This window comes from Doryrhamphus excisus, chromosome 1, assembly GCF_030265055.1.
Source record: "Doryrhamphus excisus isolate RoL2022-K1 chromosome 1, RoL_Dexc_1.0, whole genome shotgun sequence".
NCBI classification, from domain to species: domain Eukaryota; kingdom Metazoa; phylum Chordata; class Actinopteri; order Syngnathiformes; family Syngnathidae; genus Doryrhamphus; species Doryrhamphus excisus.
In genome coordinates, this window is record NC_080466.1 from 31,343,310 (window position 1) to 31,358,886 (window position 15,577).

Below are 15,577 nucleotides of genomic sequence, written 5' to 3' on the forward strand. Positions count from 1 at the left end.
TTGGATGTTTTGGAACTAGAGTACCCGGTTTCAAATATACAAACATGTATCAATACAAGTTTAAACCACTCGACCGCTGTGCCGCCCCAAATTAGATTTCAGATGGTTTTTTTTGGGGATTTTGCCACTCTCCCGTACAGCTACGACTAGCGAAGAAGCCGTGCAACACCTCTGCCATCTGGAGCACTGAAGCTCTTAACTCCTCCTGAGTGCTCGTAGGCGTCTTGGTGGCCTCCCTCACCTTCTCCTTCTTGCACTATCACTATGGAACATCCTTCCATTTCTTAATGATGGATTTAACTGAACTCCATTTGATGCCTATCTTCTTGTAGACATGTCCTGTCCCTTTTCTCTGGGTTGCTCGGAGCCATCTTTAGTCATCATGTTGCAATTGTGGTGGCAACATTAATGAAGCGGAGCCCCAAGCTGACAGACACAAGCGTTTAAAGACACTGCTGCTAACTATTTCTGCTCAGTTAGCTCAGTCACACAGAGTTACAGTGGAACCTTGGTTAGTGTACGTCTTGGTTAGTGAATTTTTTGGTTTAAAACTTGCCTTGGTTTGAGTACATTTTCCCGTTAGCGTGAGATGCTATGGGAGTGACATGATACTGTGAGGACCATAAATATGATGTATATATTTTATACTGTACATATCAAAACATCATTTTGTAGCAGCCCACAAGCATAAAATACAAAACAGAAATTGTGACTGCAAGGAGCCACTAAAAATGACAAACTACACTAAGTACTACATGACAACAAACACCCAGATTAGCACTACAAAATGATGTTTTTTTTATATACAGTACACAGTAAAGTATGCATTATGTTCACGGTTCATTGGATATCCTTTCCAATGAAGTACTTTCCAAGATTGACTCAGGGATGGAAAAACAAATATGATGCAGAGATGTCATAATTTATGTTGATGCACAGACAACAAACTTTGTTGTACTCCGTGAGCGAGACAGTATTGTCAGGATAATTGAAAGCGTCTTTATCCTACTAATCTTAGAACGTCTTCTGGCTTAGTGTTCCCAGACTGCAGACTGCAGGCATTAAAGAATGAAAGGGTTTGGTCATTGGAAGGGAAATTACAGACGCATGCTCCGTTTCTCACTGGCTCGGCTGGAATGTCAGAATTGTTTGGGTTTTTTTTTTTCCCCCGTCCGCTTAACCTCAACTCGCTTCTCTAAAGATGGAATCGGTTCTGTCCTAAATAAGCCGATTTGTGGATGGTGCTTTTTGTCTAAAGGAACAAACAGCATTAGTACGGTTTTACAAGGAGGTGACTTAATAACAGCTTTATGACATCCTTCTGTCACAAAAATGACATCACACTTAAAACCCTCTATAAACAGCTCTGCTTAGAACAGCTAGTAAAATTGCTTCTCTAAAGACGCAATCATTTCTGTCCTAAATAAGCCAATTTGGGATGGAGCTCAGCTTTTTTTGTGTCGGCAAGCATATGATTTGAGTTCTCCTCTATCTGTTAGAGCAGGGGCTCTCAACGTGGGTTTTTGTGGGGGGGATTGCTGGAGCCTATCCCAGCTGTCTTCGGGCGAGAGGCGGGGTACACCTTGGACCGGTGGCGAGCCAATCACAGGGCACATATAGACAAACAACCATTCACACTCACATTCATACCTGTGGCCAATTAGCCTAGCATGTTTTTGGATGTTTTGGAACTGGAGTACCCAGTTTCAAATATACAAACATGTATCAATACAAGTTTAAACCCCATGACTTAACCCTTTCGCTACCAAATATCTAGCTACGTATATATGTTTTTTTCAACCCGAGTGCTTACTCCCATGTCTTTGGGCGAGAGGCGGGGTACACTGGTGGCCAGCCAATCAAAGGGCACATATAGACAAACAACCATTCCCACCCACATTCACAATTTGGAGTCTAACATGAACCTAACATGTTTTTGGAATGTGGGAGGAAACTGGAGTACCCGCAGATGCCCAAGCGGGGAATCGAACCCTGACTGTGCGGCCTACATGGTAACCACTCGTCCACCATGCGGCCCGAGCTAAGATCTTTCCAGTGGAAAAAAAACACCAAATCAGACATGGGTTGTATATGACATATTCTAATGTCATTTTTCACTTGCTGTTTGAAATCCACTCAAGGATCCGCGACCCACTTTTGCGTCCTGACCCACAAGTTGGCAATCACTGTTTTAGAACCGCAGCGTCACATCCATGCATCCACGGGGCTTCTACCCTGTTAGTCTTTTTAAGGCGAGTCTAGCTGTACACAATATTTGGCTGTGTATGTGTCATGTATCTGTCAGCAGGATGTCACTTTGATGTCGAAAGCCACCATAGAGAAGTGGAGAACCACACAGCACAGCAACATGAGCTCTGTCACGGATCAGAAAGCCTTCCATCACCAATACTAACACTCCACCCTGCTCACACCAAAACACAGCACAGAGTTTCCCCTACTATTATGCCGGGGGGGCAGGGGGGTGCATGCCCTGCTTTGTACAGCGGTACCTCAGTTTTTGTTATTCAGTCGTTCCAAAAGGTCCAATGACAATTGAAATGTACAAAAACACAAGTAATCTGTCCCAGACACCAGAGAATAAACAAAACAAAAATTTGAATTTTCATTAATTTAATTAAAAATTCTAAGCAAACCAGTTTTTCCTGTAAGAGATAATCCAATTGAATCCGATTGATAAATCCAATTCATTGTTCTAAAAAGATAAAAAAACACGTTTGTGCCGGTTTGTCATTATAGTTTTACACAGAGAAATTAATTCTAAATGCATAAAAATACATTACTTTGTACTTCAGTACGAGGTACATTATTAAAAAAAAAAAAAAAAAAAACTTAAACTATATTAGGAAAGCAGGAAGTGAACAAATGTAACAGTTACTGATTGTAAAAGTACCAGATGGAAGGGTAGGATTGAATAAGCTTTGCTTCTTCCTACTCCTTTTGGACATGTGGAACTGGGAACTGATTATGGGATGCACTCAATTGTAATCTGATGCATGTTCAATTGAAATAAAACCATTACCATTAACGAAATAGCATCGGATGGTGTACCAAAGTACAGGCACTTTCAGTGCAATGTTATATAAGAATATGCTTGAACATTGTGATTATATTAATAGAGCTACAGGATTCAAGACAATCCTTTAACCATGGCATGGCATAGCGTAGAAATGCCTGCTTTTGGCCCGTCGCCCTGAGCTAGATAGAGCCGTTCACATGGCAACTGTTTGTCCAACAGACATCTCTGTGCTGATCCAAGGTTTTTTTTTAAGCTATGTTTTGTTGATGCATGTGTCAACATATTGAGATGGTTTTATGTGTGTTTATGCTACATAGTCATTGTGACGGTGAAATAGAACACTAGTGTGGAAAAATATGTATTTACTTCAGAGTTTTTGTTATGGAACCTTTGGTTTGGTACTCATCCAAGTACAAGTGAGCAACAGGATCGATAGGAGAGCATCCTCACATGGTATAGGTGTTAACATTATCCGGGGGTGTGAGGGTGGGTGGAGAGTCGTCGCGTCCTCTGTTTGTCCTATATGCCAACTGATGGGAATCGAGGTCATCGGGAAGAGCGTCCTTGATGTGAGACAGGATGAGTCTCTCCAGACATTTGGTGATTATGGGAGTTAGAGCAACGGAGCGCTAGTCGTTCAGGCAGCACGATGTGTCCTCCTCGGGCACTGGAACAATGGTGGGGGCAGGTGGGGACGACAGACTGCAGCAGCAGTGAGAGGCTGGATGAAACGGCTCGTACCCGGTGCTGCTACAGCTGGATGGGGGCATCGTCCCTCCACCAGAAGAGCACTGTTGTGCTGGACAAAGCGGGGGGAAACTAGCTAAGGGTGTCCGTAAGGGAGGTGCTGCCCGAGGAGTCAGTTGACATGCCGCTATTGTTGTAGCCTGTGAGTTCTTTAATACTCTGCCGCTTGTCCCTGTTGCCGCTGTTAAAGTGTTCCTCACAGCCCTGCTTGGCCTCCGTGATACTCCTGTGCAGGTACCAGGGTTCCTCTGTATAAGCCTGCTAGAGAAAATCCTATTGGGAAATTACCTGCCGGCAGGTTGCAGGTTTTGGTACGATGGAACCCCGGTTACCATCATTAGTATATTCCAGAAGGTCTGAAAATGATGTCCGGTTCCAGATTCGATGCTAATGCACTGCTAACAGGGACCAAATTTTGTGATCAAAATTTCTAGCAAACACATTTGCACTCACACGGTAGCCACGTTTACATGAGGAGTTTTTCTCTTTCCGAATTGAATCTTTCCGAATGACCTTTCTGAAAGCAATGGTATCCATGGAAAGGGATATTCCAATCGCGTGTCTACATGCGCCGCTGTAATTAACCAGAATAGTAACCCATTGACTAACCCTAACCCCTGATTGAGCGGATACAAGATACCTCAATCGGATTGGGGAAAGGAATATTCCACCCCAGGGAATCCCATTGGCACTTTTCTTTGGGAATGAGGTGTATACAAAGGTTACATTCTTCCCGTTTGAGCTAATAAACCGAATGGAATTGGAATATTTGGGTCCATGTATACGTGGCTATTGTATTAACTCATTCACTGTCAAAAGTTCATTTATACTAGGGCGGTCGCAGGATTAAAATAGTTAATCGCGATTAAAGTAGTTAATCGTGATTCATCACACTTTGCTCGCAGTTTACTCTGAATTAATCACATTTAATCACTGATAGAAAGTTGATGTTTATAACAAGTAGGGTAAATCTCTGCTGTAAACGATGCAGTGTGCAACTACAACGACAACTACAGTTCCTTTAGCATGTTAGCTCTCGACCACCGTGCAGCCCCACTGTGCATTAACTCCAACTGTGTTAATGCATTTTAATCACAAAATGGAAACATATGGAAGCAAAGTAGCTCTATCGCCCGTCTTTGATGTTGAAGTAGTTTCTGTTTGGGAACAGATTCATGCTTCTTTTTCAAAATAATTCAACTCTTTCCACAAAAGCTAAGCAGTTTTACATATGTTTAGCATTTTTGTACCTTTACTGTACTGAAAATGAACCAAACCGTGAAACTTAAAACTGAGGTAGGTATCAAACGGTGATAATGAATGACATACCGTTGTAGCCTAGTAATTAGCCAGAAAAGAGCCTTTTCTCTTTGCTTTTGACATCCGTCCCCTTGGAGGCTGTGCTGTCTTCATCCAGCCTGCGTGTATCCTCCCGTCGGCCCGAGTGACAGCCATTGTGGGAGTCATGCCAGGCGCTCCTCCACACACCAGACACCCAACAGATGAGGTCTCAGAAAGCCAAAGGCAAACAGACACGCTGTCATTCACGCTGTTGCTCGCAGCGAATGGTGGAAGAAAGCACGGCCTTAAACCCCATCAAGCTCGTCCTTAAACACCTTTACCTTGTTGAAACACATCCCGAGCTCTTATTTTAAGCTCTGGTGATTTATGATCGTTGTATTTATGTACAATTACTGTATAGTAGATATGGCCACATTGTTTTCATCAGATGTTCTTGCTTGGCGGAACCACCACATAGTCCAAACGTATCAAATATGCTTCCTTGTATGATACATTTACAAAATACAGGGTCAGGCAAAATGATCAGACACATTTGGAGGTTAAATAAATAAAGTCAAGTAAATTAAATAAAGTAAAGAAACAAAAAAGTGTTTTTATTTTCGTAAAGTACATATAATGTCATTCTGTTTCATTATGTTTTAAAAATTAAATCAGTTCTGGCGGTGTGAGGTCGGCCGCTTGATTTTGGTTTCAGTGCAGATCCAGAGCAAAATTATATGAATATATATATATATATATATATATATATATATATATATATATATATATATATATATACACATATATGTGTGTGTGTACTATGTATGTATGTATATACACGTGTGTGTATATATATATATATATGTATGTATGTATGTATATAAATATGTATATATACATATGTATGTACTATGTATGTATATATATATATATATATATATATATATATATATACACGTATATGTATGTACTATGTATGTATGTAATAATAATAATTTATACATATATATTTATATATGTATTTATTTATTTTTGTCACGTACCGACAATTAATTACTATTGCGTTGAAGCGACTAGTTTAAATATTTTTTTTAATGTGATATATTCTAAATCACGCCACAAGTTGATCTATAATATATAATAGCAGTAATCACTAAGTCCCACTATGGTTAGTATTTTGCAAGGCTATTTTTTCCAATTTTTTGGTTGCATTGTTTTTAATTCTTTCAAAAGCAATTTTTGGGACTTGGGATGAATTTCAGTCTTTGCATTTCATTCCATCAAGTGGCGATTGCATTCCTGTCATTCTATGACTCAGCAAGGTTGCGTGTGTGCCTGGGAATGTGACCTTGAAGTTTTGGGAACGTGCGTTCCATTTCTATGCCATTGTTCAAATTGTTAGCTCTCCAGCGCTGGAGACTGACACTGAGACATTATCTTCCCTATCGCCATGGTATTGGTTTGTCAGTTTGACCGATTCCTTTACACTGAGTGCTTTTACAATGCGAGCTGGTCCTTGTCACAACCTCCAACTGAGTGTTTTGGAGGAAAGTTGGCTTTGGCAATATCAGCACGCAGAGATTTGAAACGATGACTGCGCTATGTTAATCTCCGGAAACTGTATTACGCTAACAAAAATAGTCAACAACAATGCTTGGGGGACGGTAAACAGTACATAAGTACATGCATTAAATCAACACATGATTTAAATATATACATACTGTATCACTCCTTCCATTGGGATCAGCTTTAGTTCATCTCACTAAACGGTGATTGGACCCAAAAGTGTACTTTCCTTTTTTAGATAGTATTCCTGACTTGTCCTCTCTTTTTCTCTCTTTTGAGACCATCCACAGCATGTGGCCGTGGTTTCTACAAATCTTTCTCCCAGGACCTGCAGTGCTCTCGCTGCCCCATGCACAGCTTTAATGAGCGGGACGGCTCCTGGCGCTGCGACTGCGACGACGGCTACTACCGCGCTTTCTCCGACCCTCCTTCTGTGGCGTGCACACGTAAGTCTGTAACACATTGAAAAGTCAGTCTCGGGGCTACATCCACAACAATGACATTCAATTCTATTAATGTGTGTCTTCCTGTTGGGAAAATGTGGGTGCAGGGTTCCCAGCATGTTTTGTGGGTTATGAATGCTAGTATGGTAATGGTAATGGTTTTATTTCATTTGAACATGCATCAGATTACAATTGAGTACATCCTATAATCAGTTCCCAGTTCCACATGTCCAAAAGGAGTAGGAAGAAGCAAAGCTTATTAAATCCTACCCCTCCATCTCACAGTACGGCAATGTTGGCTTTAAACTCTTCATTATAAGGGTTGCCAGATGTAAAACTTCAGAGTTAGAGTTCGATTTAGACCGACTTTATTTATCCACAAGGGAATTGCTTGGTTGCAGTAGCTCAACTGCAGAAGAAACAGAAAAACACTCATAAATAAAATGTAATGCATTATGAATAAAATATGATAAAATAGACATAAGATAAACATGATTTGCATATTTACAAATAGTGACTAAAATATGAGTTACAGAGATATAATGTTTTACAGACAGGGTGGATGGTGTGTGGAATAAATGAAATCCTGTGGCGTTCACTGTGGGAGTGGAACTGGAGGAGAAGCTCCACTTCCCCTCTATTGTCCAATGGAGTGGGTGTGTGGGTGGGGTTGTCAATGATGGAAAAAACGGAGTACCCGGAGAAAACCCACGCATGCACGGGGAGAACATGCAAACTCCATACAAGAGATGGCCGAATTGGGTGGAATTGAGTTGAGTGTGAATGTGAGTGTGAATGGTTGTTTGTCTATATGTGCCCTGTGATTGGCTGGCCACCAGTCCAGGGTGTACCCCGCCTCTCGCCCAAAGACAGCTAGAATAGGCTCCAGCACTGTGACCCCCGTGAGGAAAAAGCGGTCGAAAATGAATGATGTGAATTTCTGTCATCATCACAGCCTAACTCATAATCTCTATTGTTTTGGTGTATTTCATGGGGCTTTGTTTGGGGGGGGCGCACGGTACATTCTTCCACAGCGGTTTATGAATCATGCTTTGTGGTGACGCTGGAAAGAAAAATCCCTGATTGATGAAATATTTGAGAAGTGTTTCTGAGTAATACGTGCAGTACTACTTTAGTAACAACAGCTGCACACGCCAGACCGCCTCATTTAGTCATCAGTGATCTCCTTAGCGGCGCGGGGATGTCCCTCGGCAGGTCTTTTATCTGTCTCCCTGTCGTTATGATTATGGCCTTGCATGTCTGTTTTTTGTCTTAGCTTGAGATAATGATGATTGGCGCATTTTGACATTGCCCCAAAAAAATTGCAATTACCACAACAGCAGGAGTCCTGGCAGCATCCTGCAGCTTCATTGTGTCAGCCATGAGAACAGTTTGACGACAGTCTGTGACGGCTTCTTTACCTGTGACATTCAGGTTGCCAGAGTTGGGTTTTATTTGCTTTAAACTCTTAACGCCATTTTGTTCCGGAGTATAAGTGCATTTGTGTAATATCTTGGTAGCGAGAGCATAGAATACTCGTTTATGACTTTCCAAACATGTTTTTTAAACATTAATAGTAGTAGTAAGAACCTAAAGTCACCTTTACATTTGTCAATATCCATCCAACTATCCTCACTAGGGTGGTGGGTATGCTGGAGCCTATCCCAGATGGACTGGTTCGGGAGCCAATCACAGGGCACCAAGTCGCCAATTAACCTAACATGCATGTTTTTTGCAATGTGGGAGGAAACCGGAGTCGGTTTCAAATATACAAACATGTATCAATACAAGTTTAAACCCACACAAACCCCAAGAGATGCCCCAAGCGGACAATCCAACCCAGGTTTTCACCATGTCCTGACTGTGTGGACTACATGCTAACCACTAGGCCACCGTGTGGCCATTACACGGTCCAATCAAATTTTCTGAAAATGACAACTTTATCTTTGTTTTTTTCTCATAATATTGCGACTTTTAGAAAAACGTTCATAAAACTTGACTTTTAAAACAACAAATAATACATTTTAATAGTTTGTTCTTTAATGTTTTCACTTTTTCTGAATATTAAGACTTTATTCGCTCAATATTATGTCTTAAATATCATATTATTATGACTTGTACCCAACATAACTGTCCTAAAATTGTAAGTTATTTTTTTGTTTTGTTTGGTTCTCATATTATAAGAAACATAATTTTAAAAAGTTGCTGCTTTTTTCCTATTTTTGCTGTTTTTCAAAAGTGGACTTTTAAAAAATAAACAATACATTTTAGTCCTTATTATTTTCAGTATTTATTTTATTTTTCTCTTCATATTATGGCTATAATCTCCTACTTTATTCTCATGATTGATTTCTCATAACTTTGACCCAATGTCATTTTCCTAAAATTGCAAACATTTATTACTTTGGTTTGTTTTTTCTTCTTCTAAAAAAAAAACTTTTGAAAGTCGAAACCATATTGTCTATATAGTCTTTAATATACCAACTTCATGCTATTCCTTCTGTTAATATTATGCCTTTTTCTCAGAATACCTTGTACTGCTGTTGCTTTTTTTAGTTTTATTGTATTTTTTTAGAAAAAACACTGTTCGGGCTGGTAAATAAGTTAAGTCATGTTTTTTTTAGTCCTTCATAGACATGTAATATATGACAGAAACTACCACACATTGTTCAAATCTGCAACTTTCCCTCCTTGCAAACGCTAAGTAGGCCAAGTAAGAATCTCTTGTGTGTGGGTGTATATCTCTGTAAGAGCCCGATGGTGCGATATTATGCGGAATTTCATGGCGCTGCCTTGCTTTTTGTGTGTGTTAAACAGAGACAGGACGCTGGCATCTGTATTTAATGCAGCGGCAGTCATATGAAACGTTATTCTAGGTCATTTTTAATGGCATGTAAAGTATCATTTTAAATTAAGTCACTGCTCGTGCTAAATCTCTCTCCGCCAGCGGACCACTCTGCTGCTGCCCTTTGCTAAATCTCTTCCCATTTATTTAAAGGCATGCCCCCCACCCGCCCCCCGCCCGCACTGCTTATTTTGCCCTGGACTGACATGCATTAGTTTTCTGGCACAAGCTTTCCTTGTTTGCACATTCCTTCAAATTCTCAATTCTAGCGGAGTCCTGGTTGTTTAGCTCATTATAAGAGAGGACAATAGGTGAAACACGGATTTGCTTGTTTATACAGAACTTAATTAAACAAAAGCAGCGTGCCGGAGGATGAATTGACATGGTGTCCAGGTCAGGGTCTCATGCTGCCTTTTAGTCAACATCACACAATAAATACCGTGTGATCTCTGACATGACATTTATGTACAGTGTGTGTTATCGATATGGACTCCTCTTGCCTGCAGACACACTTCATTGATTGATTGATTGATTCGAACCAACATTGTAAGTTACATCTAGGATCACGGGTAAGCTGGAGCCTATCCCAGCTGATTTTTCAGGTCTGTTCATGCAGTCTTCTATGAAGAGTAGACAGTCGTGATGTCGTTCACACTCCATTCCCACTCACATTCATACCTATGGACAATTTGGAGGGCCAATTAACCTAGCATGTTTTTGGAATGTGGGAGGAAACCGGAGTACCCGGAGAAAACCCACGCATGCACGGGGAGAACATGCAAACTCCACACAGAGATGGCCGAGGGTGGAATTGAACCCTGGTCTCCTAGCTGTGAGGTCTGCGTGCTAACCACTCGACCAACGCAATTGGAAAAAACAACAACAAAAATGGAAAAGAGTATGTATGTATGAGAGTAAAGTCAAAATTTTAAGAAAGAAACTGCAAAGGAAAAAACAATGTAATTTTATCAGTATAAGGTTAAAATAATAAAGAAAAAAATAATTTATTTTAAATCTTATAATATTATGAGAAACCAACAAAACAAAATAAATAAATTGAGGAAAAAGTTATATTATGGGAATAAAGTCCAAATATTATAGAAAAGCAAATTATTTCAGAAGAAAATTCAAATATTTAATAAAAAAAAAAAAAAGAAGCCAAGAGCGAAGTTGATACTAATTATAGGATTTTTCACCTATATTACAAAGCTGATGCAGTTTTTTTTTAATATATATAACTTCTTATATCATACAGTATATCATGTCTATATGTGTTGCTTTCAAATTAGGTCTCAAAATTTCAAAACATAGACATAAAAGCAAAAATGTTGCTCTCTGCTAAATGTTGCTATCCACGTTCCCATGTCAAGCCAAATGTTTTCAGTGTAGAGCAAAAGTACACAAAACAGCATGAAGTCTCCCGGCTCCCAGATACCCTTGTAGGACGTTTGTTTCCATGGTGGATTTTTTGAACTAGCTGTCATTTTAGCGGCTGAGATGGAAGTAAGAGGATATAAATGATATAAAGACGTCAAAAAGGTTCCAGGAGATGTGCTGCAAGGAGACAGCAGAGACTCGCTCAACACGACCGCTTTGTTGAAAAGATCCAGGAATGTTTAACTGCAGTATTTATGCTTCTGGGCTTACTCTTAAGTCTTACGTTTTGATCATTTTCACTCAGTTTTCTGTTGGGTTTTGCTACAGAGTACATTGATCGTGTCTTTTGGTGTGGTCGGCGTTCGCACTTGCCTCACTCTGAGCTCGAGTCCACCGGCTTGTGGATGAACGTGTCGGGGTGGGAATTAACTTAACTTGGAAATTTTCAAAAACAGATGTCACCTCATTTTAGTCATCTCTTTCCATCACCGGAATGCTGGTGCCAGCAGCTCATATGGGGGCTTTGTACAGATAAATAACATTCAGATAGAAGTCTAAACTCATCACACAGCAACTTAATTCAGAAAAAAACAAAAACGACAACAGAAATGGGAAAAAAAACATTCAGATAGAAGTCTAAACTCATCACACAGCAACTTAACAGTCAAAGGGAAGCTAAGCTAAGAAATATCCAAGACAAGTACCAAACCCGTGCATGTGTGGGTTTTCTATGGGTACTCCAGTTTCCTCCCACATTCCAAAAACATGCTAGATTAATTAGCCACTCCAAATTGTCCATAGGTATGAATGTGAGTGTGAATGGTTGTTTGTCTATATGTGCCCTGTGATTGGCTGGCCACCAGTCCGGGGTGTACCCCGCCTCTCCCCCCGAAGACAGCTGGGATAGGCTCCAGCACCCCCGCGACCCTCGTGAGGATAAGCGGTAGAAAATGAATGAATGAATTAACATCTTGATACGCTGTCGTTTGACAAAAGTAAAACTTTGTGCCAACAGTAAAATATGGTGGAGGTAGTGTGATGGTCGGGGGCTGTTTTGCTGCTTCAGGACCTGGAAGACTGTGTTGAATGGAACCATGAATTTTGCTGTCTACCAAAAAAATAATATATATTTTTATTTTATATATTATTAAAATATTGGAGAATATCCAACCATCTGTTGGTGACCTCAAAAAATGATTAGTCCAACAACAAAATAGTCATCATTGAATTCGATAATCCATTATTTAAATGATGCAGTATGTTGAGTGTTTGAAAAGGTAAAAAAATATGACTGGTGATATTTTAATAGATATGTTAATATCGTGGTAGTAGCATACAGTGGTATACAAATATAATGCATCATACTGTAATACGGACGTGGAAGATATCATGCGGTCAGCTGTGGATTTCTACTTTACATTGGAGGGTTGCATCACTTTTGACTGCAACTGTACTGCGTATGCGTTACTACAGCTGTTTTGAAGCCCTGCACCATGATGAGAATTTTAAAGCGAAAGGATAAAAAAAAAAGTCAGAGGAGGAATAGAGCTGTTGGGCTGTTGGAGAGAAGCGATGACAGCTCTCCGCGTGTGCAAAAGCAGCCAGAATAATTTAACTCTGCACAAGCAGTGGCAGGTTTTCAATGGAATGAAGACTTGCAAATGATGATATGACACAAATGTGTTTCCAGCAGCTTATTACCATGGCTCTTTATAACATTTTGCTGTTTTTAATTTGAAAAACAGCCATATATACATCAAAAAGATTCTATTATTTGTCCTGTTGAATGTATGCATTTTGCTTGTTTTTAATAAAGTTTGAAGTCAATAGCAGGATTTTTTGCCATCGTGTACAGAATAAGCAAAATATTACAGTCGTCCCACGCAATACCGCATTTCAATTATCATTATTATTCAATTTTTTCAGACATTATGAATAAATGATGACTTTTTCATGGTAGACTATGGTCTAATATTAGTCAAAACATACGGAAATACAAGTGATATGTAGTATTCTGGTCACTAGGCGGCAGCAATGACCTTAATTACCTTACACTGCATGAAATCAGTGTGGACGTGGTATTTGAGGCTAACTGGTTAACTCGCTAGCATGTTAGCTAGTCCCTGCAGGATAAGAGTTGAGCAATGTAGTGTAAACAATGAATAATAAGAGTTTTTTTTTGCCATCGTGTACAGCAGGGGTGCTCATTAAGTCGATCCCGAGCTACCGGTCGATCGCGGAGGTGGTACTGGTCGATCGCTGGTCGATCGCGGCGTGACATTAAAAAAATATCATCCTCGCATCAATGCCGTCACTTGATTGATATACAGGGCAGCCATTCAGATGACAACTGAATGTTGCCCTTCGGGTGACCAATCAAATCAAACAACGTCTCTAAGTGCAGCAGAACTTACGATGTCAGCCTATCATCCATCCCCGTTACTTGATTGACATACAGGACAACCAATCAGATGACAACTGAATTTTGACCTTTAGGTCACCGCTCATGCGTAAACAACGATGCAAAGTGCTAAACTAGTCGGCGAATTGCGAGATTTTAAAGCCCTCGCTAAAGTTTATGGTCACTAAAATGAGTGAAGGAGCTGGACCAAGTAAAAAGGCAAAAACTGGACCAAGTAAAAAGGCAAAAAACATATCACTTCCATACGGATATGGAATATTATACGGATATTATGATACGGATATTATCCATGACTGATAAACATTTGGAAGTGTGCTTGAGGCTGGCTATCAGCAGCTACTGTCCGGACTATGCATCCCTGGCTGGTTCAATTCAGTGCAAGTCATCAAAGTAAACTCAGGTAATTACAAAAAAATTCAATAGTTAATTATGTGTGTTTTGCAATATTGGCTCATTTGGTTATGTAAGGTACATCAACATACATTGTACGTACAAATAATCCTCAATACATTTGAAAATAAATAGATGTTTTGCATTTTTGTAGTGGGTAGATCATTTTGACTCGGTCATTTTAAAAGTAGCTCGCATGCTGAAAAAGTGTGAGCACCCCTGGTGTACAGAATAAGCAAAATACTACAGTCGTCCCACGCAATACCACATTTCAATTATCATTATTATTCAATTTTTCCAGACATTATGAATAAATGATGACTTTTTCATGGTAGACTATGGTCTAATATTAGTCAAAACATATGGAAATACAAGTGATATGTAGTATTTTGGTCACTAGGCGGCAGCAATGACCTTAATTACCTTACACTGCATGAAATCAGTGTGGAAGTGGTATTTGAGGCTAACTGGTTAACTCGCTAGCATGTTAGTTAGTCCCTGCAGGACAAGAGTTGAACCAAGTTGGTCACCATCAGATGGTTGGATATGTTCATGGTTCCATTTATCACAGCAAGTCTTCCAGGTCCTGAGGCAGCAAAACAGTCCCAGACCATCGCACTACCTCCACCATATTTTACTGTTAGTATGGTGTTCTTTTAAATGCTACGTTTAAACCAGACGTTTACTGAGACTGCTGCCCCCGCGACCAGGACCCGGATAAGCAGAGGAAAATGGATGGATGGATGGCTCTCACTGTGGGTTGCTGGAGTCCCAAAGCTTTATAAAATGCTTTATAACCTTTCCTAGACTGATGAATTTAAATTAATCTCAGTTACGTTTTAACAGGGGCTCATCTCCTTTGCTTGCGTTTTTTTGCATCTACTGGTGTGTACATTTCCATTTTTGCAGATTCTTTGATTTAAAATGTACTTAAGCATTTTTTCAGATACTTTTAAATGCATGTAAGGCATTTGAGAAAGCTTACAAAAGCTTAATGTAGTCTTCAAAGTGGGTTTTAGGTGTTTTGTGGATTTTCACCTATCGCTGGAGGTTCTGGAACACAGGGAATGCAGGGTCTTAAAGTCTTAAACGGTCTAAAATCCAATGGAGTAATCCCTCGCCACAGTTTGTGGCTCACTCTATCACAGTCTCTAATTGATAAATCATGCTCTTTCGTGCTTGAACATGGTCTATAATTAGTCAAATATGAATGTTTCAGCAGATTGTTCTTCTAATTCTTTTGTCTAAATGAAGCATTTTCTAGCATAAAAAAATGCGAAATTAGGTAAAATATAAGGCATTCAGAAGACGCTTTCAAAGATGTTATGATGATATGTAGTGTTGCACACTAGTCACTAGGTGTCAGTAATGTTACATTGATAAGACAATAGCCACTGCAGGTAGCACTGTGCACAACAGGAAGTAAAAAAAGAACAAGGAACTCCCCCAATGCTAACATGTGAGTCTAT

General features: G+C 39.8%; 1 protein-coding gene across 1 annotated transcript in view; it reads left to right on the forward strand.

Annotated features, from left to right (window-relative positions):
* Window positions 1-15,577, forward strand: part of epha7 (eph receptor A7) — a 61,263-nt gene that overhangs the window by 13,419 nt on the left and 32,267 nt on the right. Inside the window, exon 4 of the mRNA XM_058086429.1 lies at window positions 6,922-7,077. Within this exon, the coding sequence (XP_057942412.1) occupies window positions 6,922-7,077 (156 nt within the window). The remainder of the gene's footprint in view (window positions 1-6,921; window positions 7,078-15,577) is intronic.